This window comes from Rissa tridactyla, chromosome 2 (genome assembly GCF_028500815.1).
Source record: "Rissa tridactyla isolate bRisTri1 chromosome 2, bRisTri1.patW.cur.20221130, whole genome shotgun sequence".
NCBI lineage: Eukaryota > Metazoa > Chordata > Aves > Charadriiformes > Laridae > Rissa > Rissa tridactyla.
In genome coordinates, this window is record NC_071467.1 from 128,750,992 (window position 1) to 128,777,676 (window position 26,685).

Consider the following 26,685-nt stretch of genomic DNA (forward strand, 5'->3'; position numbering starts at 1 on the left):
TTGTATTGCTTTTATTTTTCATCTTCGTTATGTTTTACAGTCCGTAAGAACCAGATTAGCCAGATTAGTCAAAGCTCTTGGTGATAGCTCAGCAAATTCCCTATTAGGACAGTTGTATTGTTCTGTCCACAAAATCTCAGCTATACGTATTTCTTCTCTCGTTGGCTATACAAGTAGTTGCATATTCCATTCCTCAAAACTGTGATCCATCTTTTGAAGTGTAGCTGTTTAGTAAGCAAAGCCATGGCCAAAAGACAGACTGCTCTGTCTTTTCAATTCCCTATTATATTTTGGACTTTTTTTTCCTTAGAGCTGAAAGACAGAATACAGAACAAAAAAACCCTTACAAATGTTTTTTGCATCATTTTACCAAGCTGTATTATTTCATGTGCACAGGTTCCTCAAATATATTTAAAGTGTCCCTCTCTCAATGTTTTCTATGAAGATTTACCACATAATGTGTTTATTTGCAGGTGAAGTGGGTTAAGTGCAGGCCGTGCAGTGGAGGAGTATGTGAAAAACATACATTGCTCCTTGTTTAACATTTTTGTTTGCCTTTTTAATCTTGATCCTATGTAGAAGATACCTTCTTATTACTAGGATAGGAAAGAGAGACCATTTAGTCTGATTTTTACATAATAAAATATTTTTTCATTGTACTTTACTCTGTCCGTCAAATATATTTTTTTGTGTTTAGCATTTATATTGGCTGCCCTGGCTTAGCTATGTGAATTTCTTTTATAAATGCTTTGTTTGCTAAAATATGTAATTTCATCTGTTCCAAGACTATTTTTAAGTTTTACCTACTGTAAAACCACACTTCCATTGTAAATTGCCACTATGAAATACATAAAAAGTCTCCTTACATAAAGGCAACTGTAAGGATAATGGTGTTGCCAAGTGACATGATTTTATCCTAAAATTAGAAATCTTCTAAAACTTACTTGTGACTGAATTATTTCTGCTGTTTGCCATGCAGTGTTTTCTCCTTTTCTATTTCGAGAATTATTTACAGAATTGGAGGTTCATGTTCATGTAATTAATGCATATTCCATTTCTCTATAAAATGTGAAGGCAACAATTAAGTGAGATCTTACAGCCTCTGTCTCCTGCACTTTAAGGAAGCTGTTCAGATAAAGTGGTGGGTGATAAGTGACTAGAGAAGGGCTGGGAAGAAACAGAAAAATGCAGATGAATGAAGTTGGTGGGAAGGGAAGAATATGTAAAGGGGAAAGTTGGAACAAGGAAGTCACAGAAGCAGAAAGGCAATGTGGAGGGGTCTGAAGAAGAGGAGGAGGCAAACAAAGGAAGGTCCACAGGAGTACGAGAAGCAGGACATAAAATGTAGGAGTGTCCTGGGAGAGAAGAGCAAAATCAGGCAGGAGAGAATGAAGGAGAAGGTGGGAAGCAGTTTATATCCCAGTTTTCTTCCAGAAAATGTTGAGAATATTAAACCCAGATCGTTTATTGTGTTTTGTCTTTTTTGGTCTGATTTGTTACATGTGATGTTTTTTTCTTTGCTAGTTCAATCTCTTTACGTTTGACAGACTTCTTGCCAAGACTGTTGCTAACTCTGGCTAAGAGGACATTTTAAACATTTATGCCCTTAAGCAAATGGGAATTGCTGGTTTCATGTAGCTGTGGCTGTGCAATATGTGCTGCGTAGGTTGAACACCGCAGAGAACTTGGCTTGGGCTTTGTCTCCACCCAGCAGGTGGCCAAGCATGGCACCTCTGACTTCCACACCACTTCGAGGACAGTTACCATTCTAGATCTTAAATGACTGAATTAAGTTAAGATGTTTCCATATGAGTAGGTTTTCCTAGTTGTTTCCTTTTGTTTAAAGTGTTTGATCTCAACAAAGCTGGTCTCCTTTTGTGTCTATGCCTGAGTTTCTTTCTGTGTTTTCTGCAGCCTTTTCTGCCTCTATTTTCTTTCATTGCTTTGTCTTTTAGTTTTCTTTTATTTCTCTAGAAACCTGTATCACAGGGGAAGACCGCGGTGCATGATGAAGGGGAGACTAACCATTCCGAAAAAGGATTTAGTTTTGTATTTTCAGATTTGGTAGTGCATCCACAATAACAAAACACTAAATACATCGTAAGGTCTGTGCAAGAATATGTGGCATATCTGTGGCGTAGAAGGCGGGAGCAGCTCAGAGCAAAGAAGGACGAACCACTGTCGTCTGCGAGGGAGGTGGTTTTGAATTCAGTCACAACCTTGCAAAGGAGATGAAGCTGCACCTGTGACATCTGAATGATTTGATTTCAGAGGGTCATTCTTGATGCTATAGGTGGCAGCATGAAAAGCACACTAAAAACAAAGGAAGCAAAAAGGGAGAACATGAACAGACTCATCAGAGTAGCTGACAAAACAAGAAAAGGGAAGAATTCTAGAGCTTTAGTTTTACGTGCTCTTTTGCTTTTTCTCAGAATGGAAAATTCTAGAATGGCATTGTGTCACTCTGGATTAACTTCCTCATACACGTAGTAGAAAGGTTTTTTAAAACTAGCATCTGTCCTAATGCAACATTTTCTTAGTGAAAGTTAATGAAAACTGACATATTAATTGTTTTTCTTTCTTCTGGAGCTAACTGGAATAAAATTTTAAGTTAAATATTTCAAAACACTTTGTGGGCCTCAACTTGAAGAAATGGTCCTTATCAAAGACCTAACTGCGTACAGTGTCGTGGTGAAACAGTTCAGGCATCTACCCAGAAGTCTTCGCTATGGCAGTGGACAACGCTAGATTCTTTTGAAAAGCTGCATGGAATGACAATAAGTTACTATTGAGTAGACTTCATTGAAATGCCTGTTAGGTGGACATGGCCTTAAAATTTGAAGCATGAGAACTTACATTCTTTCCTGAACTTAACTTGCTTTTTCCTGTTGTAAGTCTAGATATTGTCTTCTAGATATTCAATGCCCAACCTATTCTTGGAATCTGGCATTCTATTCTTAGCTTTCTTTGCCAAGTTTTGTAGTTTGTTTCTTGAGAGAAAAAGGATTTCCTTTGCAATGTTGATGACATCAGATTTTTTTTTTTGTTATGAGATGGTACTTTTGCTTATTGTGCCACACAGGGAAGAGAAGGTCCTCAGTCTGTGGATATAACAGGGTGTATATACTGAGATGGTATTTACATATATATTTATTTATTTATTTATAAATATATATATGTTGTTTGGCATATATATACACACACACACTAAATAGTGTGTGTTTGTGTATATATCTATACATAGACTAAAATTTTGTCTTTTCCTCTCATACAAAAATTATGTTCCATGTATGTCAAAATAGTCCTTCAATCTCACAGTGCATGCTGACACACTTCAACATTTCATTCTGTGTTGAGCTATCTGTGAATCTCAGTGAATGTCAATTAAGACAAAGAAGTCTTTACTGGGAAAAGAAACTGCCTGTTGATTAATGCTTTTGTTACTTTATACTTGCTTTACAGGCCAAAGTTCAAAAAACATCAGTTCATCTCCAAGCATAGAGAGCTTGCCTGGAGGACGTGAATTTACAGGATCTCCACCTTTGTCTGCATCAAAAAAGGATTCCTTTTTCAGTACAATCTCCCGCTCCCGTTCCCAAAGCAAAACTATGAGCAGAAAAGAATCGGTGAGTTCTTTAACTTTTTAAACTACGTTAATGTCACACTGCATTACTTGTTAGAGGCAGTCATTTCTCCCATTCATTAAGCACTTGTGCTTGGAAACATTTTCCTAAGCACACGTTAATGGCAAAACCAAAAATAAGCTCTTTTAACTGTTTCTGTTGAGTAACATCTCCATTTTGGCTTCTATCCCATAATCCTACCTGAAATGAAACTGTGAAAGCGCCTGTTGCCTCTGAGAAAGAGGAAAGAAGTGCTGTAAATTTATTTGCTTTGTTAGACTTCTGGTGTAGTCCTGAAGTTAATAAACAGTTCAGTGGGAAGCACAAATGCTCAGCAGATCCAAACATGTCCATCTGTTGTCCCTGAAATTCCTTAATACATCAGAGGTCTCCAGTGTCTGTAGCATCTGCAGTCTGCAGTCACAGTTCTATTTCTTGCACAGCCCTGACCTTCCATTTGGCCACAAGAAACTATTATTTAAACAGGTTGTTTTTTTCCAAGAAAATCGGCTCTTATCATGGGTGTGTTCCAAAGAAATTCTCATCCCATCAAAGATATTTTAGGAACGCTGCTTTGGTTAACCTCATATGCCATGGAGCAGGATTCTTCTTTATTTCGTATACACATTTCCCATTGTCTTTTTGCTGATTAGTAACCAGCTACTTAATAGATGGAAAAAGTTGTATTTTTTTTCTAAGGGGAAGGCATAGGGGTTTTCTCCATGCCGTTTTCACAAATCTATGCTCATATAACTTCCTATTGATTTCCATAAATAGGAATCATAATAGCAGTATTTATATATTACGTTCTTCAGGTGTTCAGAGGTAAATAGCATGCAGAAGTTTAATCAGAACATCTCAGCATTTTTGTCTTTAAGCAGCAGAATCTTTATTAAGTCATATGGTATTTTAAGTTTGGTATTTAAAATGTTCTAATGAAATGCGCAACTTTGTTCAGTTTTTGTTCACTGAAAGAGAGGGTTTAATTCTTGTTCCACATGCTTTAATGTTGCCTAAAGAAAAGCTGTGTTTTGTGGTTAGTCAACAAGAACCTATAATTTTGGTTTGTGTCCATTTAAGACATATTGAATTGAATTTAAAGCAAAACCAACAACTTAATATCTCCCTGCTTGTCCTCATGAGTTGAAGAAAAATAAATATACCGATACTGAACTTTTCTTTTTCTATTTTAACAAGGTCTTGTTCTGGTTTAACAAGGTCTAAATCTACCTTTCATTTGCAACTATTTTCCAGGCCAGAACTTGTTGGTTTTGCACGCGTAGAGTTTAAGAATAATTCCTCCTTAGTTCTCTTATTGGAGACATAGAAGACTTTTCCATTACAATATTCATACTCAATTAGAACCATTAATGATTAACATGTTTTTCAGGTAAATAATTTCCCAGATTTCTGGTATTTTATTAATGTTTTTTTCAAGGATTTTGGACAAAGATGTAACCATTCAAACAGATTTATAGTCCTTACGATGATTTTCAGTAGACTGATAATCATGATAAACTAAGCAGAGCATAAATTTTCAGAGGAATTCTTTGAGCTGTGATATATTCTAGCATTTTATGATTAAACAACTAGAAAAGGTTTTAGGCTACCAAAATCTATTTCCTTATGTTCAATTTTTGACTGACCTTTATTAGAGGGAAAAGGAATTTGTAGCAGCTCCAAGAGGAAACGGTTTGTTTAAATCTGTTCTCTGTTCCTCAAGACAATGTTTGGGTTTTGTTTTCCTGTAAATTTCATGATACCTGGTTTTCCATGTAGAGAAGAAAACCCTGAAGAGTTCATCCTGAGGTGCCAAAATAGTTGCATCAGAATACTTCAGTCTCATAGTTGCTTCATTTACAGCTGTTTTCTGGAGGCAAAAGATGATTTGAAAACATAATGGGTTCGCATCTTTGTTTTGTTTATAAAACTGAAGTGGTCTATAATTTTGCATTTATCTCTAATAGTTATACCGATTATATTGTTAAGTACTGGAGAAATTACCTTTTTTGGAACGTGGCCGTGCATCAACCACTTTATAAGAAGATGCTTTTAAAATCAGTCATTCTTGGTGTAGCAGATGAAAGGCAATCCATTTCCCCTTCATCTGTGTACTTAAAATTAATGCCCTTACCAAGCAAAGCGGAAGCAGAACACGTACATAAAGACAGATCCTTCAACATGGAGTTAAAAAAAGTGATTTTCACAGACCAGAGGACATTACTGTAACGTTATTATGAGATGAACAGGAATGTCATAATTGCAGGTTGCACCTGGCGTACTGTGTCCATTTCCGGGCTCTCCAGAACAAGACAGACATGGACGTACTGGAGAGGGTCCACCAAAGGGCCACAAAGGTGATGAAGGAATGTGGCACCTCTCCTATGAGGAAAGGCTGAGAGAGCTGAGACTATTCAGCCTGGAGAAGGCTCAGGGGAATCTTACCAATGTGTATAAATACCTGAAAGAAGGGTGCCAAGAGGACGGAGACAGGCTCTTTTCAGTGGTGCTCAGTGACAGAGGCAATGGGCACAAATGGAAGCACAGGAACTTCTGTCTGGACATCAGGAAACACTTTTTCACTGTGAGAGGGACTAAGTCACTGGCACAAGTTGCCCAAGGAGGTTGTGGAGTCTCCATCCTTGGAGATATTGAAAAGCTATCTGGCTTGAGATGGACAAGATGAGCTTGAGAGGTCCCTTCCAACTTCATCCACTCTGTGATTCTGTGACAGGATAAACTGGAATGCCACTTACCTGAATTCTTTCTTTCCTGAAGCCCGTCCAACAAGTTGGGCTTTCTCAGGGAGAGTTGTGATCAAAATTGATACTTGATTCATTGCCTCCAGGAATAGGATGTATCCCTTTCTCATATTAAGGACTTCTTAAGGTAGTAACATTTGCGTTATATTTAGTCTTCTAGGTCTTTTTTTCCTCACAAATGCAGAGATCAATGGAAAGAGGTTTTTACTGCTGTTGCCAGAAACAGATGTCCCCTGTTTTATTTAGTTAAGGAAGTGAATCTGCAGCCTCAGGGATGAATGCACAATATCGGACCATGTTTTGGCCACCCATGGCACCCTGATGTTTTTCACGTTGCCATTGGGTGGCACTCAGCTGTACGTTAACGTGAGGCCCAACAAATGTGTTCAAAGGTCTGTTTTGTGCTCAGCAGTGAGATGGTCCCCTCCCTTTTTATGTAGTTTGCAGCTTTCTGACAGGAATAACTTAGGTTGCAATTTCTGGAGCCGTCTTCCCATAAACAGGGACAGGAACTTTTAATATATAATACACTCCAGTGCCTGTTATCTTCTGGCTGGGTCAGTCTTGCTGAAATAAAGTCCTGGAAAATTTCCTGTCATGGCCTGCCTGCTGCCCTCTCCTTTTCGGCAGAGTTGGGAAATTGGGTGCATTTGTGGTCTCTTTATTCCTCATTATGTTTCATTTACATCTCCAGTAACTAGGGACAGTCTACCCCTCTTTTTGGCAAATGGCAAAGCTGCTTAGATGTTGATTCTGGAAAATATGGTTGACTGATGTCAATTTTTTTGGCAGAATATTCTGTAAATTGCTTTCAGCCGTGGAGATGTGACAAAGAGGGAACTTTGAGTCGGACAATATAAACATTTTCAAAACTTGCACTAAAAAAAAACATAGGAGAAAAAATTATTTTGACTGAAAATAAAGTTTTTATTTGGAGAAATCGTGTATTTTAATAAGTAAACTTCTTGAAACCATAAAAGGTTTCAAGTTAAAAAAATCAAATTATCCAATTGGAAAATCTGTTAGTTAAAAAATTCCCAAGAAGGAAACATTTCTAAGGAAAATCTGGAGCAGTTTATTTTCTTTACTAAAACAATTTACAAACATGGTCAATCAGAATCCTCATTTCTTAGCAAAAAAATCCACAACAAAAGTGTCATGCATCATGCTGGTTTTGATTGCACAGACTTTTTAATTAAATCAAATTTGACAACATATGCTATTGTCCCCACAAGCAGGTAGAAACAACTGTTACTGTCTGTGATTTACATAGCTAGGCTGACTGATTTGAAGTTAGATATGAGTACCCCTACAGGTTAGAAAATTAATGAATGCCATTATTTTCAATTAAATAGGCATCTGCTCTACTGATGTAGGAGCCTGATTTTAAGCATACAAGCTTGACAGTTTTGCTCAAGTAGAAGGGGTATACAAAAGTCAAAGAGATAATAAAACTAAGACTAGACAACTGCACAAAGAAATATCATGCCTGCAAAAATTCCATTGAAGAAGAACATGTCTTTTGTGCATGTTACACATCCTGGAGACCTTTTTTTATTCCCGTATCTCTTTTTCACGACTGTTATTTTTAGGATCTCTTTAAAAGGTTTTAAGCAAAATATTTGTCAGTCCATACTTACCGATGCCAAACATTCATTTGGAAATAAAAATGCTATGATGAAATGTCCTTTTTTAGTTAAGCATCGTAAAGCATGCCCAGAATAAGTTAGTGTCTGTGTACAACAGCCAATTGTCTGATCAGTGTGTCGGATTCGTTAGGCCTAAAGTTAAAGATGTGATCATTGTTCTCAGTGCCATTAAGTTTAACAAACTTCAGTGCCTTAACCTTTAACTGCAGTTAATACTGTAGGGCGTTTGTCTGTCTTATTCTGATGTGATAGGCCAAATCAGACACCTGGAAAATGCAAGTTATTTAGTACTTCGGTGCTTGTCTAATTTTAGGGATAGATGAAAAGAATATTAAACTGCCAGGTCACATGAACAGAGTTCATAGAAAAACCTCTGAGATATTTTGGAAGTGTGATTCTTTTCTCAGTTGCCTTTCTCAGGCTCCCACAACATGCTGTAACTCAAATGAGAGAGCTGAAAACAGTGCAAGGAAAAATAAGCTGCCTTTTACAGTTTTTTATTAGAAATACTTGCAAGTTTCATATAATTTAGTAAAACGACAGCTGTATGCATGAGTGGCAGCTTTGAATCCTAATGCTCTTTATCTTTTTTGGAGTGATTCATTTCACGGAAAAGAAACTGTACTGTGATAAAAACAGGAAGTTAATTGCTTAGAAAAAAAGATGAATAAAACCCCAAGTGGCTCTGCAGTGCTTTTTCTGTCATATTATGAGCAATAAACATGTATACAGAAGAGTTCTGTGGGGCCATTTGGAAGATTTTAAAAATGTCAGTGTAAACTGTTGTCTTTCTCTGGTACAAGAGATTCAGATACATGCAGCTGAATTATACTTGCCAGTAACTTCTGCGCAGAAGCAAATTACAATGGTATATTTGAAAGAAGGCAGTAAAAACTTTTAAAATTATTGGGCAGCCCTTTAAAACTATCAGGGAGACTTTAAAAAATACCAAAATCGTGAACGAATGAGACTCTCAGCAATGAAGTTTGCGAAAGGATCAAAGTGACTTAGGAGACAAGAAGTGTGATCCTTCACTCCACAGCAATCCTGTTAGCAGCAGCAGGCTCAGGACTTGCGCTGTGCATCCTCTTCCCATACGTTAATCATGAAGTTAATATTTCAGCATCCCAGTGGCAAGGGAAGATACATCTGAGGATCGATGTTGGTGGTTTGAGCTGCCCTTTTTTCCTTTTCAGTCGAAATCTCATCCCTTCATCCCACTCTTTTAAGATAACACCACAAAATTACTGTCCATTTCTGTGAAGAGCTGAGGGACCTGTAGTGAACTCTCAACAAAACATGCATGTGAATGAGAAAAGTCTCTCTAAATCAGGCTATTGTTTTAGTTGGGTTTTTTTTTTTGAACGGAAAGGGTTTCTGTGTTTGGGAGGTTTTTTTCCCACTGAAATAAATTGTAGGTTTGTGTTTAATAGCTTGATTCTTATTTTTGTCTGTGTTTGGTTAAATCAAATCATTCCCTATAAAAACAACAAAACTTGTGTTTCTGTTCTTTTAACAGTGTAGTATAAATGGTGTATATTTACAGTCTCTTCATAATCACTATACTTAAGTTTTACCCTTCTTAATCTCTGAACAATGTAATCAAAGATTCTGAAAACCCTAAATAATAAGATGCTGCTCTGGTCTGCATTCTCAGTCATGCTAGGAATCATATCAAAGGTCAAATACATCCAGTCTGAACGGAGAAGGGGTTAGTGAAACTTTGGCAACGGATGCTTAAAAAAATTTAACTGAGTGTCAGTTTAACAGAGGGTATAATTTAACTGAGTGTGAGTTTAACAAAGGGTATACTTTGAAAGTCCTTCATAAAGGACTCTATATATGTTGAACTGTGTGTATATTAAAAAGCTTATTCAGGCAGCAAAATTAAGACACATAATTACATAAGTACATCGCACCTAATCAACTATTTCAATAACATTCAACCAAATGCTTTAGTAATATAATAGTGAAGCATGGAGCATGAACTTTATTCATTGCATAATATCTGCATATGAAACATTCCATATTCATATGCATCCAAGAACACTTACCGCATTGTTTCAGAGAGCTCTAAAATCATGAAATGGTGGGGTTTTTTTCCCTGCTCACGTTTCTCTTACTTTGCCGTAGTGGGCTCATGCAGTCTTAAAGGCCGGCAATGTGTGTACCAGAGAGGCAGAAAGCCCGTCAGATCTGATACTGAAACATAATGGAGGAAATGGGATTCTCATTTACATATGTGTTTATTTATAGCTATTTCCAAAATACTCAAAGTCATACCATCTAAATTAATATCTCAGTTTTATCATTTATGAAAAATATTCCAATGCGATTAAGTCATCAATGTCAACAGCAGCACTGAGAGAAAACTTTTATCGCCATTTCTGTTCAAAGGGATAATTTCTATTACCCTACAGCTCTTTTCTGTTCTTATCTATTCCCTTACCAAATGAAATACTACTGATTTTCTCAGTTGTTCAGTGCCCACTCATCCACAATTGGTTAAGCAAAATGTTTTGCAGCTTGTCGTAGGTTTTGTTTTTAAACTGTCTGTTGGCAATCCCGTAGGGCAGTGCCAGCAGATGGACTTGTGCAGGCAGCAGCTAGAGAAGTCCCGCAGTCTTGTGTCTGCTTAAAAAAAGGTTTCTTTCCATCCTTACTTTATTTGTCTCTAGGCAAGAGCTTTCTCCAATATTCGTGTTTATCCTTCTTCATCTTCCTGATAAGGAAAGATTATCTGATCATAGGAGTGGGGTATTTTTAAGAGGAAAATACACACAAGTTAAGTGAAAACAAGTCCTGCTCTTGCTCCAGTAGCACAGTTGCTGGTTTCTAGCTCTGCGTCAGTGAGACTGGTGCACCTGGAAGCTCTTCCAGTAATAGGTTCGACAGTGGGAGCTGCTTTGGAAAACGTCCAAGCCTGTGGTCCTTTGCCACTAACGTCTCCAGGCAAGGTGGGACGTGGCAAACTAAGCAGATTCCAACAGCGTGACATTGGCAAATTGACTTTGAACTGTTTAAGATGGAAATTCAACAGCAGGACACGGTGTTTAGAAGCTGTGAGCCAGAGTTTCAGCTATTTTCAGGATTTTAATTGAAATGAAATGGATCTGTCAGCAGGCTAGGGAGATCCTCTGAGGCTCCATCTTTCACTTTCTTCTAAATGTCACTGTATGTAAATATTTTTAGCCTTGTTTAAAGAGACAATAAATCAAATAAATAGATAGCTATACATCAACACAATGAAAAAGATATTTTGCCTCAAAGTCACTAATCTTCTTAGTGGAGATTATAAACAAATATTGATTATAAATATTTTTTACCTTGCTGTCCTCATAAAACTAGAGGGCAAAGAAGAGGAACGGAAAGTTACTCCAGTTTGGAAGAAGAGGAGCAATAGCTGACCACACATTCTTATTTCTTATATTTCAGAAAAGCTACAGGTACAGAATGCATTAAAATACACACGTATATATATTTCACCCATCTTCAAATTTTAAAAGAGTAAGAAAAACGTAATTTTTCTTGCATTTAAAAAGTGTGGGTCTCCTTGAACAAAGCTGACTCTGGCGTGTTAGAAATGTGAATGTTCAAAAGCGTTCCTGGGTCATTGGCTATTCTGAGTCAGAGTTACAACCCTTTCAGTTTTGTTGGGTTTTGTTCACTGCTTTATGGGGGGTGGGGGGTTAAGTAGACAAAGGCTGAAAAATTTATTTATTAATTTAATCCTTTACCAATAATCTGTTAGTTTTGTTTACATGTGCATAGCCTGGGAAAGCATGTGCGACGCCATCCCTCTTTGTGTTGTTACTGAAAGCGCACAGAGGAGGTCAGGATTGTACTGATGCCCCAAAATATGTGACTTTGCAGGTGAATGCCTTCTACCATTTTAATTTACTGGAAAATTTGTCTTGGTCTCATTCTAGTTGAACATTTTTATCTGTATTATAAAATTCCTTTCTTGTTTTTGATACTTGTTTTCAATCAGAGCCCTCCAAAACGAATAATTTAGTAATATTTTTTTTTGCAGTGTTGGTACATAACCTGATTTAGCTTGGCTCCTAGGAATCACAATGAATATTTTGTTGACCTTTCTTTTATCCTTCATTTTGTTTTCTTATTTTTCTCAGTCCTATTCCCCCACCCCTTTCAGAGGGTTGTCACGGGCATATGTTCACTAGGATTACGCAGTGGCAGTTCTCTTTCAGGTTTTAAAATAGGCAATTATTCTTCTGAATGTACTTCTCCGGGCAGAAGAGGATGCATTGTGTCCTGAAATGTTATGATTTTGACAGCACCGCATTTTGAACCTAGACTTCTAGGAGTATTTTTTACCTAACTCATTTGTGCTCCCTCTGATGTCCCCTGATGTATTTTGAGACATACAGTACTACCAGAGAGCAAAATTTCTGTGTTGGAAAGCAACAGGACAAAGTAATGATAAGGCAGAGGAGAAGAGAGAGGAAAAGAAAAGTATGCTTCCGTAGGTTTTGTACTCCCCTTATCTTCTTTAAGGTGGATAACTACACCACCGTTTCCTTTATTAATCTGACAGAGAACCTGTTTGTGCTCTAAGGGGTCTGATCTAGGAAAGCACTGAAATAAGTACGTAACTGTCAGCAAGTATGAAGCCCTATTTGCTACTCTGAGCAACTATGACTAGTAGCACTACACAGTGAAATTAAGAGAGAGTTTAAAAGAAAAAAAAGGAAAGAAAGACGTTCCTACTTAAGCTACCTCGTACCGTCCTGGGATTGTAGTAGCAGTCTGAGTTAAAGTGGTGTAAAATAAAAACATGGCTCAAGTGCACTGTGCATGCAGTCCAAAGGAACGAAATATATGTTTGTGGGATTTATCTGAAAATACTATGCTTAAAATGTTTAACATTGATGAAAGTATACTCAAAATAATAAAAAAAACCTGGCGGTTGTGAAGATGTGAAGAACGCAAAACATGAGTAAGGTGTATTTGGAAGTATATTAAGCATGGGGATACTTCAGCTAGCACAGGGACACAGAAATATTGGTAGGTAATGGTTCAGCACAGGAAATCAGTACCTAACCTCTGCTTCTGCAGGAATTAATACCCGAAGGCAGTATCTGAACTTCTTTGTGTCCTCCCAGGGTAATATATTCATATCTGAAATAATTCCAATTTGTACAAACATTGCACAAGTACCAAAATTCTCAATGTGAAAGTGACAATATATATTCCATCCCTGACTCTGATATGCTTGGTGAACTTGCATCTAACCTTTTCATAGCCCCTTCCACGTAGAAGAAACTTTCTCCGAACATCTGCAAAGCAAATGCCTTATGAAAACTCTCCTAAAAATTCCACCTATCCACTGACAACAGTTTGGTTGCTAACATGCTGAAGCCATGTCTATAAGACTGACTAATATAGCCATATTGTTTCCATGTCCTCCCCATATGTGTGTCTGCAGCCATCTGTTTTCTCTTGGCTTACACTGTTAAGTCCTTTAGAGAAGCGGGTTTTTTCTTTATATTTGTACGGCACCCAGCAGAGTGAGGTCTTGGTCTTGATGAGAGCCCATGAGTGACACCATTAATAATAGATAAGTCAAATTGGTAAATTAAATAAGTCAAAATTTTGTTTTAAATTCCACCGTCTGTAATTCATTGTTCAAAACCAGTCGTTTACGGTTTAAATGTCACCATATGCTGTAGACTATTCTGTGGCTGGCATAGATCATAAAAAAATTATGGGGGTGTCAACCAACATTCAGCTGTCAGGGGTTCAAGATTAAAAGGTTAAATTTTGTATTTAATTGATAAATTAAAAAATGAAAACCAAATGAATTCTCACAAAATGGAAGCAGTAACCACTGCTTTTTACTCCAGGGAAATTTGCATAAAATTAAATGTGAAGGCAATTTATGCCATGCGTCTGAATCTTATTTGACATGCAAAGTGCCACCAGTATCCAAAAGGTGTACTCTATGTGTATATTTTATGAATAGGGACTTAAGTACTGGTAAGAGCCTTAGCAAGTCCCTGGCTTCAGGATTTCCCTACATCAATCTTATTTTTCCCATTATTTTCCTCTAAATGTTTCAATACCTCATCAGAATTGTTTTCTAATTTACCCTGCCAGTTTGCCAAGAGCTCAGGGGATGTTTCCTTAGTGCTCTTATTGGGAATACTGAAAGAATTGAAAATGTGACTGGGTAAATTAATATAAGAAAAGTCCAAGGGCTATTAACTACAAAAAAACTCCACCACTAGTTCTAGATATCCCTGATCAGCACATCTGTGTAGCCTGGGAGGGTATTCTGGGCAATACCATTACATCTTTAGATCATGACATACTTTTTTCTTTACGCTTTACCCAGCCCATCATTGAGCAGCATCAGACGCGATACCAGGAAGACTGGGCTGTGCTTTCAACACACTTCTGTCACATTTTGTGTTATGTTTTTAGCTGCAGCATTATTGCTTAAACATCTTAAATACCTTCAAAGGCTCTTCACTTTGAAGGTACTTGCTTTTCTCCTGCACTTAACACTTGGTGGTGCTGCCAAGTTAATTCATATCCAGAAGGATTCAGCTTTAAGATGAATGGAGTTTTGCCATTCTAAGTGTTCGTGAACGAAATATATTTTTGTATATATATTTTTTTTTTTTGGCTAAATAAATAAATTTTTGGCTAAATCAAAAACATTGATTTTTTTATTTTGGGTAGTTATTTAAATGATTGATTTTTGGTTTGTGGTCAGCTGGTTAACCCTTGAGAGCAGTAGCTGAATGAGTTTGAATCACTGTTCACATGTTTCTGTTAGTGTGTGTGTCAGGTCAGCTGAAAGGTCGGTTTCTCAAGGAAGCAGAAACCATAATGTTTTTCTCTTGACTTGCATTTAGTCTGTTCCAAAAATTTATAAGTCTCTGTTCATGCATAAGAGGGATCAAAGAAGCACTGCTATTTGTACATTTTGTATATTTGTATATTTTGTATATTTGGACATATGTTTTTGTAAGCCTTTGACAACAGAGTTTACTCTTCCTTGAGCTTCTACATGAGTAAAACAGACAAAAATACAATTTTTCTTCCATTTCCTGAACAGTAGGACTGAAAACTAAATGTTAGTGTGAAAGAAAGACGTTAGAGCCCTGATTTTGTACATTCATATTCCCTGTTTTGCAGCCCTTATACTTCTGTGTTAAGCTACACGTCGTGTATTTGGGAGAAAACTTGTTTAAACTGATAAAAACAAGGTTGAGAAAGAATGGCTTCTGCCAAAACTCTATTTTGTCAGACCTTGGCTTGTGTGGGATGCTAAATTCAGTGCCCTTACCCCTGTCCGCAAGCCTTATTGCAACTTGTAAAGTGAAGAGCTGTAAAAGGGTAGGATTCCAATGTCAAAACTGTAAAACTTTCTGTAATGTGTTCTCGAAGGTGCTGACCACTTTCAGTTAGTCACAGCTGTTTTTCTGAAACAGTAAAATTTGATGAAAAACGGGGTATGGTAGAGGCATTGCTGATCTCATTATAAGCTCAGGAGAGAAGGAAGGGTATAAAAAATTTATTTCCATAGCTGTCTTTGTAAAGGTGAGAAGATCGATGAAAGGAAAGGTGATAAAAAGGGAAGAGCGAACTTTGGACAAATGGAGAGCACCAAAACTGTATAGAATGGGGAAAAAATAGCAAAGAAATGGCAAATAATTAATCATAAAGGAATTAGCTTTCATGGCAAAAGAAAAAAGGAAATGTAACAATGTAAGCAAAGTTCTGGGTGTGGAAAAGAAGAAAGATGAATATGAGAAACATAAATATAAGTCAGGTTTTTTTGGAAATTCAGTCTTGCCACAAGAAGGAAACGAGTTGGAGATGTGTATATGGAGGTACTCAAATAGAGTCTTGCTTTGACTGGAAACATAAATACTAGCCTGCTTTACATTGGTAGTGAAATGTAAATCAATGTTGCAGCGCAAATAATCTACTTCCTTTTCATTCTCATACTCACTTCAGGATGTTACTAATCATCTGGAAGGCTCTACATCATGTGAAATGTTGAAGGTGTGAAAAAGTTTTTTGAGGATGCTGTGATGAAATTTTCAGAAAGTATTGTTAAGTTGGTTTTCTGCAAGACTGCATCATTAAATTTGCACGTCTTGGTCTCCCTGGTGTTTGATTTGGTTTTCTTCCTCATAATGCAGCTCCCAATATTAGAAAATGTTGAGCTTATAGGCTTTATAGGACATGTTCTTTGGTAGTTGACATTGATTTTTTATTTTGGGTAGTTATTTAAATGATTGATTTTTGGTTTGTGGTCAGCTGGTTAACCCTTGAGAGCAGTAGCTGAATGAGTTTGAATCACTGTTCACATGTTTCTGTTAGTGTGTGTGTCAGATCAGCTGAAAGGTCGGTTTCTCAAGGAAGCAGAAACCATAATGTTTTTCTCTTGACTTGCATTTAGTCTGTTCCAAGAATTTATAAGTCTCTGTTCATGCATAAGAGGGATCAAAGCAGCACTGCTATTTGTACACAAAATAAAAATGGTATCCAGGGTACTCACTGCCTCTGCACAATGAAACATAAAAGTTGGCAGTTAGCGAAAAGCTCAGTGAATACTGTCTGGACAAGAATCGAGAGCATCCGCACAGAACTGGCGATAAATCAGCTGTTTCGTCTATTACTGCTAAAGACTATTACTTTAGAACACTGGAAAAAAAATGTTGGTTTTTTTATGAGGGACTTTGTGATTTTGCTGCTTAACTTTACAAAACATTAAAACATTCATAATCTGCAGAACAAATTTAAGAAGATACTGTGAAAAGATTAGTCTTAGAAATGTTGTTTAGAAGTGACCCCTGCTGAAGCTGCTACTTGAAGCAGCTAACATTGGATCAGGTCAGTGACTTTGAAGAGAAACTTCTATGAGAAACCTCTTCCAGTGTTGCACTGTTCTTCTGATGAATATTTTCCTAATGGACAATTTGAACCTTCTGAGGGGCAATTTTTTGGCCATGGTCCCTTCTGTATCATCTGTTACTGCTGGGAAGAGTTTGATTCTTTGTGGCTCCATATAGTTGCAGGCTCCCAGCAGATTCCCCTTAGCTTCCTCTTCACCAAAATAAACAAGCTTCCTCAGCCTCTCCTCTAGACTGGTAACCATCATAGTAGCCCTGCACTGGACCCTCTCCAGTTTCTCAACATCCTTCTCGAAATGGAGCCTAAAACATTATTCAAGGTGAGGGCTCATGAGCACTGAGTAGAGGCGGGTAATGACTTTCCTGGATCTGCTGACCACATTCCTCCTGTATGTAGCCCAGTGCACTGTTTAAACTATTCATGATGAGAGCACTTTGTTAGTTCATATTCAACTCAGCAGCCACTGTAGCCTCCAGATCATTTTCAGCAGGCCTGACAAATAGCAAGTTCCTTCCTTGCCTGTGCTGATGCATTGGGGTTTTTCTCCCCAGCTGCAGAATTTTTGCACTTATTGAAGCTTCTAAAACAGAGACCTACAAAAAGGTTTCTTTTGCCTGGGCTTCCAGTGTCTCATAGTGTTTCTGAATTGAAGTTCTACCAGTCAGCACAGCAGTCATGTCTCCCCATTTTGCATCATCTGAAAATCTACTGAGTGTACATTCTGTCTGCTCATACGGGCTGTTGATGAAGACACTGAGCAGTATCTCCATAGCAGTCCATTGGTTACTGTGCACATTTCCAGCCACCCAACTGGACATCAAGCCATTGACTCTACTATTTGAGCTTGGGGTCTGACCAATTTTCAGTCCACCTACAATCCTTTCATTCAGTCCTTACTTTCTCATATTATAAACGATGATGCTTTTGAAAATAAACATCAAAAGCATAACTAAAGCAAAAATATATTGCATTCACTCCTCTCCCTTCATCTGCATGGCCCATCATTTCATCATAGCGGGCAACCAGATTGGGAAGGCACGATTTGCTCTTGGTAAATCCTTGTTGACTTTTCTTGATTATTGTCTTGTCCTTTACATGTTGGAAATTGATTCCAAGAGGACATGCTCCACGATTTTTCCAAGGACTAAGGTGAGGCCAGCCATCATCTAGTTTCTTAGATCCTCATTCTCACTTTTCTTTAATAAGGATGTAAAATTAATGTTTCTCCAGTCACCAAGGATGTCCTGTAATAGCAGTGATTTTTTATGGATGATAGCTAGTGGTGTTGCAATCACATCATCAGCTTTTTCAGCACCCACGGGTGTATCCCATGTGGTCCCATGTATTTGAACACATGCTGCTTCCTCAGGTATTCACCAACCTATTGCCCCCACACACACACTTTTAGCCATCCCTCTCCTTCCCAAATTGTGCATGCAGAGGTCTGGGAGCAGACTTGGCCTAAAAAGCAAGAAGCAAAAAATGGTATTGAGTTCTGTAGTCTTTTCTGTGTCATCTGTCATTATCTTATCTCCCCTAGTAAGCAATAGACCTACATTTTCTTTGAACTTCCTCTTGTGGCTCATACTTGTAAAATTCCTTCTTGTTACCCTTTAATGTCCCCCATTAATTTTAGGTCCACATGAGTTTTATCCTTTCTAGTTTTGTTCCTGTGCCCAAACAATGATTGTGTGCTTGTCCTTTGTTTCCTGTCATTGTTTCCACATTTGCTCTCTGTTTCCATCATTTCCATCTCCATGTGTGCTTTTCCCATTTTAGTTCATTAAGAAGCTCCTTACTCTGCCAAGTGGACCTTCTGCATACCTTGTGTGCTGCTTTCTCATGTATTTCTGGGTTAGGTCTCTGTTCAGTGACAGACAAAGTCCTCCCCATTAGATTAGCAAGTCTATTCACAAAGTTGTTCTTCCCTCTCTTTGCCAGGTAGACCTATTCTATAAGTTGTCTTTTCTCATCAAATTGGGTGCCACAAGCAAAATAACTGAAGCCCAGATAGTGCCACCAAATATATAGGATACATCTGCTGGCTTTTCCCTTTTGCCATAGAATTAAGGAGAAACACCACCAGGATTCCTGTCCCCTTCACCCTTGCTTAGGAGCCCAACAGTCACTTTTGAACTGGAATGGTTTCACATCACTATGTCATTGGTGTATGCATTGAATAAGCAGAAAAGAAGTCAGAACATTAGGTGACCCCAGTCTTTTGGCAACACCACAAATTGAGGCTCCATGCAAGCAAGAAACCTCCCTGGTCAATGGGTTTGGCTGTAAGAGAGTCACCAACCACTCACTGTCACTCATCGCTTTCGCTCGGTTGTGTTCTGTTATGGTGTCCAATCTGGATTCTTCCTCTGAGGGAGCTGCTACTGGACAGCCCTCCTGCTGCCAGAATTCACAAGCTTCCATAGCATCGTAGAACGGTTTAGGTTGGAAGGGTCCTTAAGGTTCATGTAGTTCCAACCCCGCCTGACATGGGCAGGGACACCTTCCACCACACCAGGCTGCTCAAAGCCCCATCCAGCCTGGCCTTGAACACTTCCAGGGATGGGGCATCCACAACTTCCACTTTCCATCTTCTTCTCACTGTGTCTTGCCTTGGTTGCACCTTCCCTGTCTGTTGCATAAGCTTTTATACCTTGAAAGATCCTCTCAATCACCAGTTTATCACCGCTAATTCAATAAAACACACTTGCCTCTTCTTGCAGCTCCTCACCTGCTGCTGCGGCAACTACAGCAGAGCAAACCTTCCTCCAGGGACATCACCCGCAGGGGTCCATCTGCACAGAGGTTGCCACAGCACTGCCGGTGACAGCAGGGGCAGGTTTTGGTTATGTCTGGTAGCAAGTCATCACCATTTGGGTGTTGTCGTCGTATGCAGACAGCACATCCAGGTCTCTCATGTGTCAAGTGCCAAGTGAACTGTCTTGCTCATTTGCACATCCCACTGGCAGCGCTCCTTGGTGCCCTTCCTGAGGGTGCCAGATAAGTCAGGAACCCCAAGTGTGTTCATTCAGCTTTGTGCAAGAGTTCTCACTTGGCAGGAAACCTCTTGCACTGTCTGTGAGTTCCTGGCCACGGCACCCTCCTTTGTGAGTGATGGGTCTGCTGAACTTTTCTGATGCCCATGCTGAATCCTAACCAGCTGAAAGAACGGTGGATGTAGTTTACTCAGCACCAGTCTCCCTTGCCAAACGAAAAGGTACTGTTGTATGGCTGAAAAGTTCCGTTTCAGAATCTGCCCAAGTGGATAGAGGTGTCCAAAAGCATTTTAAAATCAATTTACTGCTGTTCTGATCCATGAATAAGAAAAAAAAAACAGTCTTGGAAACATAGAAATATTTATTACCAGAAGTTAAATTTGCTTATTCAGTTGTAGGAGATAAACTGGATTTCAATTACTGGCTAATGATTTTAGAATTTGATTATGTTACTTTTATGGTAAAATACTCAGATATTGTCACCTGCCCCTATCTTCCAGCTGCACTTGCAGTGCACTGGCAATTTAAACTTTATGGTAGGTTGTTTCTTGCAGTCACTAGCTGCATGTGTTAGGAAAAGGTCTTCTGCAGCAACATTTCTTGAATAGAAATAGGAATGCAGATAGGCTTGTATAAACTGTGACGGAACTGCAGGCTTTGAAAGAGATTACTCTTTCAGCAGCTATAAATTGGCAATATAAAATCAATCCCTTTGAGGCTTAAGCAGTCAAAGTATAAAATTGAGTAAAGTAAGGTGAGGGTGTATTAATTTAAGGAAATATCAAAGAAAAAAATGTTTAATGTCTGTAGATTGTAAGTGTGAGGTTAAAGTGTGTAGGGAAAGTGATATTGGTGGATCTTGCAAAATGCTACAGTTAAATTTATTTATCAATTGCTTTTGGATATATGCTATGTTAGTGCAAAGTTTCCTTTGCTTGGCTCTGACTCAGTTTCTGATGGAGATTAAGATCACTTGTACCTTTAAATCATGATTGATTCATTTTCTTTATTCTTGCTGATCAGTTTTGTATTTTTTTCATTTGAAATGTAATTCGTACTGTAATGTTCAGCAATCTCCATCAAACATGAGTATGAAAGAACTGCAAAACTCCTAAGAAAAACACAGGGCTAAAAAGTTACTCTGCCTTTATCTGCTTGAATTCAATTGGATAATTAAACAAACAAAAAACTGCTCAATACTGTATGTGACAGTACTAATTCCTTTAAAGGAGTTTTAATAAAGGAGTGGTGAACTTTCTCTGCAGTATGGTCTTCAAAGCCGAGACTGGATGCATATGTAAACTGGAAAAGAAAGGACTTCAAAGAGAAATTCTTAGTTGAGGTAGTTCCCATTGCTTATATGGGGCATGTGGCTAGATAATAATGCTTCTCCTGGGCCTTAAAATCAATAATCCTTTTTTTTAAATTCATATTTTACATTACACTTGATGCCCATTTATTAAAATAACTTAATAATTTAGAGTATCCACTTTACACTATGTGAGCTGAGAATAGTTTTCCCTTAAATATTACGTAAGACGCTGTGTGGAATTGCAGTTGGCTGGGCGGTTTTCTTATACAAATAGAGCGTGATGTGCTACACAAATAAATACGCCAAATTATATGGCAGCAATGCATCCTTGAGGTATGGCATTAGGTCTCATGAAATATATGCCTTGAAATAAAAAAATAAAATTTTTCTGAGGTTTCAAAGGAATAGCTGTGGAAATTACTCTGCCAGAAACGAGAATTTTTCTCATTTGGTGAGTTTTTTCAGCCATTGCTGTGGTACCACGTTTGCACAAGCTAAACCAGGTAGCTAATCTTTAAAAGAAATACGACTTGTTAACCCTTTTTGGATCAATGTAGCAGATTTTTATTAAACTCTTTAGAAGGTAAAAGGCTAGTATTAATAAACACTGAAACATTAAAACCAAACCCTATTTCCATGAAATTATAAAAGAATTTAAAAGTCTTTTGATAAATACTGTTGGAACGTGATTCTTTTCATTTCCAAAATTTTCTCAAGAGCAAAGGCAAAGGAAAAATTAGAAGATGTCTAAGCATGTCAAGGGTTAGCTTCCCAATTTTACTGTGTATCATAAAAAGGTGGGTTTTAATGCTAATAACCTCTTAATTGCAGGAGGAGGAATTGGAGGCCCAGATTTCATTTCTACAAGGGCAACTAAACGACTTGGAAGCCATGTGCAAATATTGCGCGAAGATGATGAACACACATCTCGGTAAGTGTAGTACCCCGTATTAACCTGTAAATCTTTGCAAAGGCTCTTTTCATGTATGTATTAGAACTAAAATAATATTTATGTAGTACAGTGCATATTCTTTTAGACGCCATGAAGAAGATGGAATTGACGTACCCAGTTGTTCTATCAGATGCTGCCAACCACTGCATCTTTATACTGTCATACTTTTAAACTTGGGAATATGATAGCCACTGGTGATACTAAAAAAAAGTGTAGATGCATTTTGGCACAGATGCTCTTTGTCTGTTCCTGAGATTTCTTGTATTGTAAGAGACACGCTGGAGCTCACAGCATGTGAGCGTACACTCTCTTAAGTTCGTTTGCTCGTCCCAGAATGATACTCGATGAGTGCAGTGACAGCTGTATAAAATTCGTATGCTTTCATTAAATGTAGCATCTTCACAACCTATGTTGATCACCTTCCGTATGTAAAAATGTGTTACTATAGGCCGACTAGTTTGTAATATTTTGCTCAAACCAGGAGAAATATAGTAAGATAGAAGTCAATACATTGGGACCAGAATCAGCAAAGACTCCAATCTAAAATTCAACTTACGTATTGCCAAGACAAATCAGAGAAAGTAAACAAAAAGCTTCAATCAATTCAGGTGTAAATATGCTTAGCTATGCTTTGCATTTTTAAACTGTGTTGAACTGAACTCCAAAAGTTAGTATATTTAGTTATGTGAAAAAGCACTGCTGTTAAGAAATCAGGGCACAACTGCAATAACTTTACAGTTTATTTATAGCCTGCAAAATCTAAGCAAAATAAATTAAAGTTGAATATTTCAGTGGGTAAAACTAAGTATATGATATCTAAGTTTGCCAGGTCAAAAAGATCAGATGTGAAAGCCATATTATACTTGTATTTTCATATTCTTTTACGCGAGTGTTTTAGCAGCCACTGTTATGAGCCTAGGAAAAGCTATAAATATTGTGTTATTTGAAAGTTTGGAATCACAGCCTTCAAAAGCCAAGTGTAAACCTCTAACCCCAACAGCTTTAGTCTGATGTATTGTATTGCTTCTTTGAGGGTACATGAGCAATGATGAGATAAGGGATAAATTATTACCTGCTGAAATGATGGGGGAAAGATTACTGTGTCAAGAAGAAGAGCTGAAGTCTCTTTCCGTTAGGAAAGAAGACGAGGAGTGTTTAGCAAGGGCATCAGTTCAAGTACAAGCATAAGCATTTCACCAGCTATGGCTCTGGACTAGAGATCAGAATAAGCCCAGACAAGGACACTTGAAGTAGTCTGCCTTTCGGCACTGTATCCATGAAATGAAAGCAAAAGATTTGTGATAATATCCCAGTGTTAAATTCTTTTTCCTAATTACATTAGAAACAAAAACACTTCGGGCCAGTAGTCTCCTGAGAGCATCGTGGAGCGGTTTGTTACCCTCGCAGGACAGGGAAAGCCATCCCCTGTACAGCTTTGGCCGCAGGGGTGCACCAGGTGCATCGTGGCACCCCTGCAGCGCCTTCACAGCCTTCCAGCCTAGTTTTTTCTAAGTCCTGCTCCCTGTACTTCTTCACAATATTCCTGCAAGTCTTGTCAACATCATGGGCTATTAACTTTGTAAATTTGGGTTACACTAATGTGTTTAAATCCTATAGAGATTAACGGTTATGCCCGATAAACAGAGCATAAGAGAGACTGAGATACCACCAGCCTTCACAGCTTCTGCGCTTGTAGCAAACTGATGAGGTTAGGTATCCCCAAATCAGCCAGCACGCGATCCGCGGGAAGGCAGATAAAAAACCCCACCAGGATTCTTGCTGGTCTGACCTGTGCGAAATCCTTTCTGACCTGAAATCTGTCTATAACGTTCATCCTGGTGAACATTCCAGCAAGCTGTCCAAGAAAACGGATTCTTTATAGCATCCCCGAACTCCTGCTGAGGATTATCTCCAGTGTCCATCCACTGCTCAGGGCTTCAGGGAATGGCAGCAAAATAAAACGCAGAGCGTATCTGGTCATTTCTGGGTTAAGGGAAAAGTTAGCAGGGGCTGCTACTGCACCCAGTCTGATTCTCCCCCAGGTATCTCCTACTTAATTGCTTCATTTCAGAGACCACAGAAAGCTAACGATGAGTTATATCACTCCTCTTGTAATCTGTCAGGACACTTAACTTCAAGGATGTTACTTCTTCCTGGGAGGCAGAATTTTTCTGACTTCATCACACAGCTTTTAGCTCTTGTAGCATTCTTGATAGCAAGGTTGAAAATCCTCATTTAATTTACCTATACACAGTGATTAAGCAATCTCTCTGCACTCTCTTTGCTAGGTACAACACTTTCAGATGCATTTTATAGGGGTTGCCTTTTAGATCTAATCATTTCTGTGGTCTTCCTTTGAATTCTTCAGGGTTTTCATACGCCTTTTGAAGTGGGTTAATCATATCAGGATATGCTGTACCAGCACTGGGCTTAGCAATGTGGTTACTTAGCAAAGGGAAGGTCATCTCGCTACTCTCATGTGGCATTCCTCCTTTTAAACATTTTTAATGCAGCATCACATTAGTGCTCTTTGGTACAGTGATATGTTGAGGTGATAATCCATTATGACCTTTAAAATGCGGTGAATCACAGCTTTCTAAACAGAGGATTTTATCCTGTATGTAAAATCAGGAAATGTTTATTTCTAGGTGTGTTCTTTGCATTTGATTATAGTAAAATTCACTTCTTTTCATTTGGCTTTTTAGCTGAATAATTCAGGTAATTCTGCAATGTACTCCGTTTTCTTCTACTACTCTAACAGAAGACTTAGCCATCATACATCTAATAGTTGTCTGAATTATTGATAAGAACATACTGATATGTAAAATTTGACGACCCTTCCAGAACTAATTCCTTTAACAAAGGAGTTAGACAACATTTTAAAGAATTACCAACAAGTCAGTCTTTAGTCTAAGACCTGCCTTTTAAATTGTATAAGGTTTAAGATTCTTATTTAAAAGAAAAAAAAAAGCACTTTTTTTTTTTTAGACTGATATTTTAAACATTTTTTTCAGACATTATTATTCAACCAATATTCTTTTTTCCTGTATTGACTGCCTTATATTTGCAGGTCACTTTTTAACAAAACAATATTAATTCAAGCTTATAAAAATGCATATCCAGTGACTGTTCACCACAGAGTTATTTAATTGGCTCTATAAATTAGCACGTCAAACAATTGTAGAATGCTTTTTTTGTAGTTTCCAGTGAAACAATTCAGGATTTTTTGCCTGTCTTTTCTCAGGTTCTTTCCCCTACAAGGGGGATCCTGATGACGGTCAGGGGCAGTTACTTCATGACAGAGATGTCACGTGTTGTAGCTCAGAAATGAACAAAATAACCGTCAAATCATCTATTCTGGTTTGAATCTCTAGTAATTTATAATCTATTTATATCAAATCAAATTATACCATGTATATTTTTATATGATATCTTTTAAGGAAATAAGTTTGTTTAGTTAAAAACTTGGGCAGGATTCCTCTCTTTGCCATATAATGATATCACATTTCTTTACCAAGAAGGTTGTATTTCTATAGGTTTCAGCAGATATCTGCTAATGCTGCATTTCCTTTGCATGGAGCATGAGGAAAGACCAGAGGGATGGAACAGCAGTTTTTATTTTGTTCATATATTCAAAGATGCTTTCATTAAATGTTTATCTCCTTCCGTAAATAAACCACACAGTGTACCACACAGCAACGACATAATTAACTGCTTATAATATCAAGGGATGTTACCATGGGGATGAATGATGGTTCCGAAGTATTGCTACTTAGAGCTATGTGTAGAAATTAGAAATAGGTTTTTGATGATGAAAATGGAGGAAAGTCATTCTGGGACCTTTGTCTCCTTCTTAGGGCTGTGCATTAGAAAGAGCTTTACTTTTCTTCCCCCTCTCCTGTAACCATTGAAGAACTGCTAAGGTAGAATGCCTTTTAGTCCCTCCAAGGACGAATGTTGAAATTTTTATACGTAAAATGGCCAGACAGGAAAGCTGATTTTACTTCTCTTCCCACCCTTTTTCACAAGCATGTCATAGCTTTCAAAAAAAAAAAAAAATTCTGTGTTCAATTTTACCATTAATGAAATGAAGATACATTCAATCTCGTAAGCCTGTCCTGCGGCTGTGTTCGCAATATAAATGCAGAATATTGCTCAGCTGATTCTGAAAAAGTATAGTTGCCATAGCTATTACTGCTCCAAAATCATCACAGCTACATTTTCTGGATGTTACTTTTCACATACACTGGGCTTTTTCAGGAAATAATATTGTCCCTGGTGCATTCTGTATTATGGTAATGCTCTTCAGCATTTTTCTTTCTGTGAGGCACTTTTCTGTTAGTGCACATAAATACCTCAAGGCTCAATGGTTCAGAAAGCCGTAATACACCAGTTAAGTATTACAATATTATAACCTGTCATAACGTTATTTACTTCTTGAAGAATTTTGATTGTTTCCGCCCTTCTTCCACTATGTGGGAAGAAAAGCATCAAGC

At 37.9% G+C, this 26,685-nt stretch overlaps 1 protein-coding gene across 2 annotated transcripts in view; it reads left to right on the forward strand.

The window, feature by feature from the left end:
* Window positions 1–26,685, forward strand: part of TBC1D5 (TBC1 domain family member 5) — a 320,822-nt gene that overhangs the window by 270,750 nt on the left and 23,387 nt on the right. For both annotated transcript variants that reach the window (XM_054193612.1, XM_054193613.1), the window contains exons 19-20: window positions 3,463–3,626; window positions 22,069–22,168. In XM_054193612.1, coding sequence (XP_054049587.1) covers window positions 3,463–3,626; window positions 22,069–22,168 — 264 coding nt within the window. The remainder of the gene's footprint in view (window positions 1–3,462; window positions 3,627–22,068; window positions 22,169–26,685) is intronic.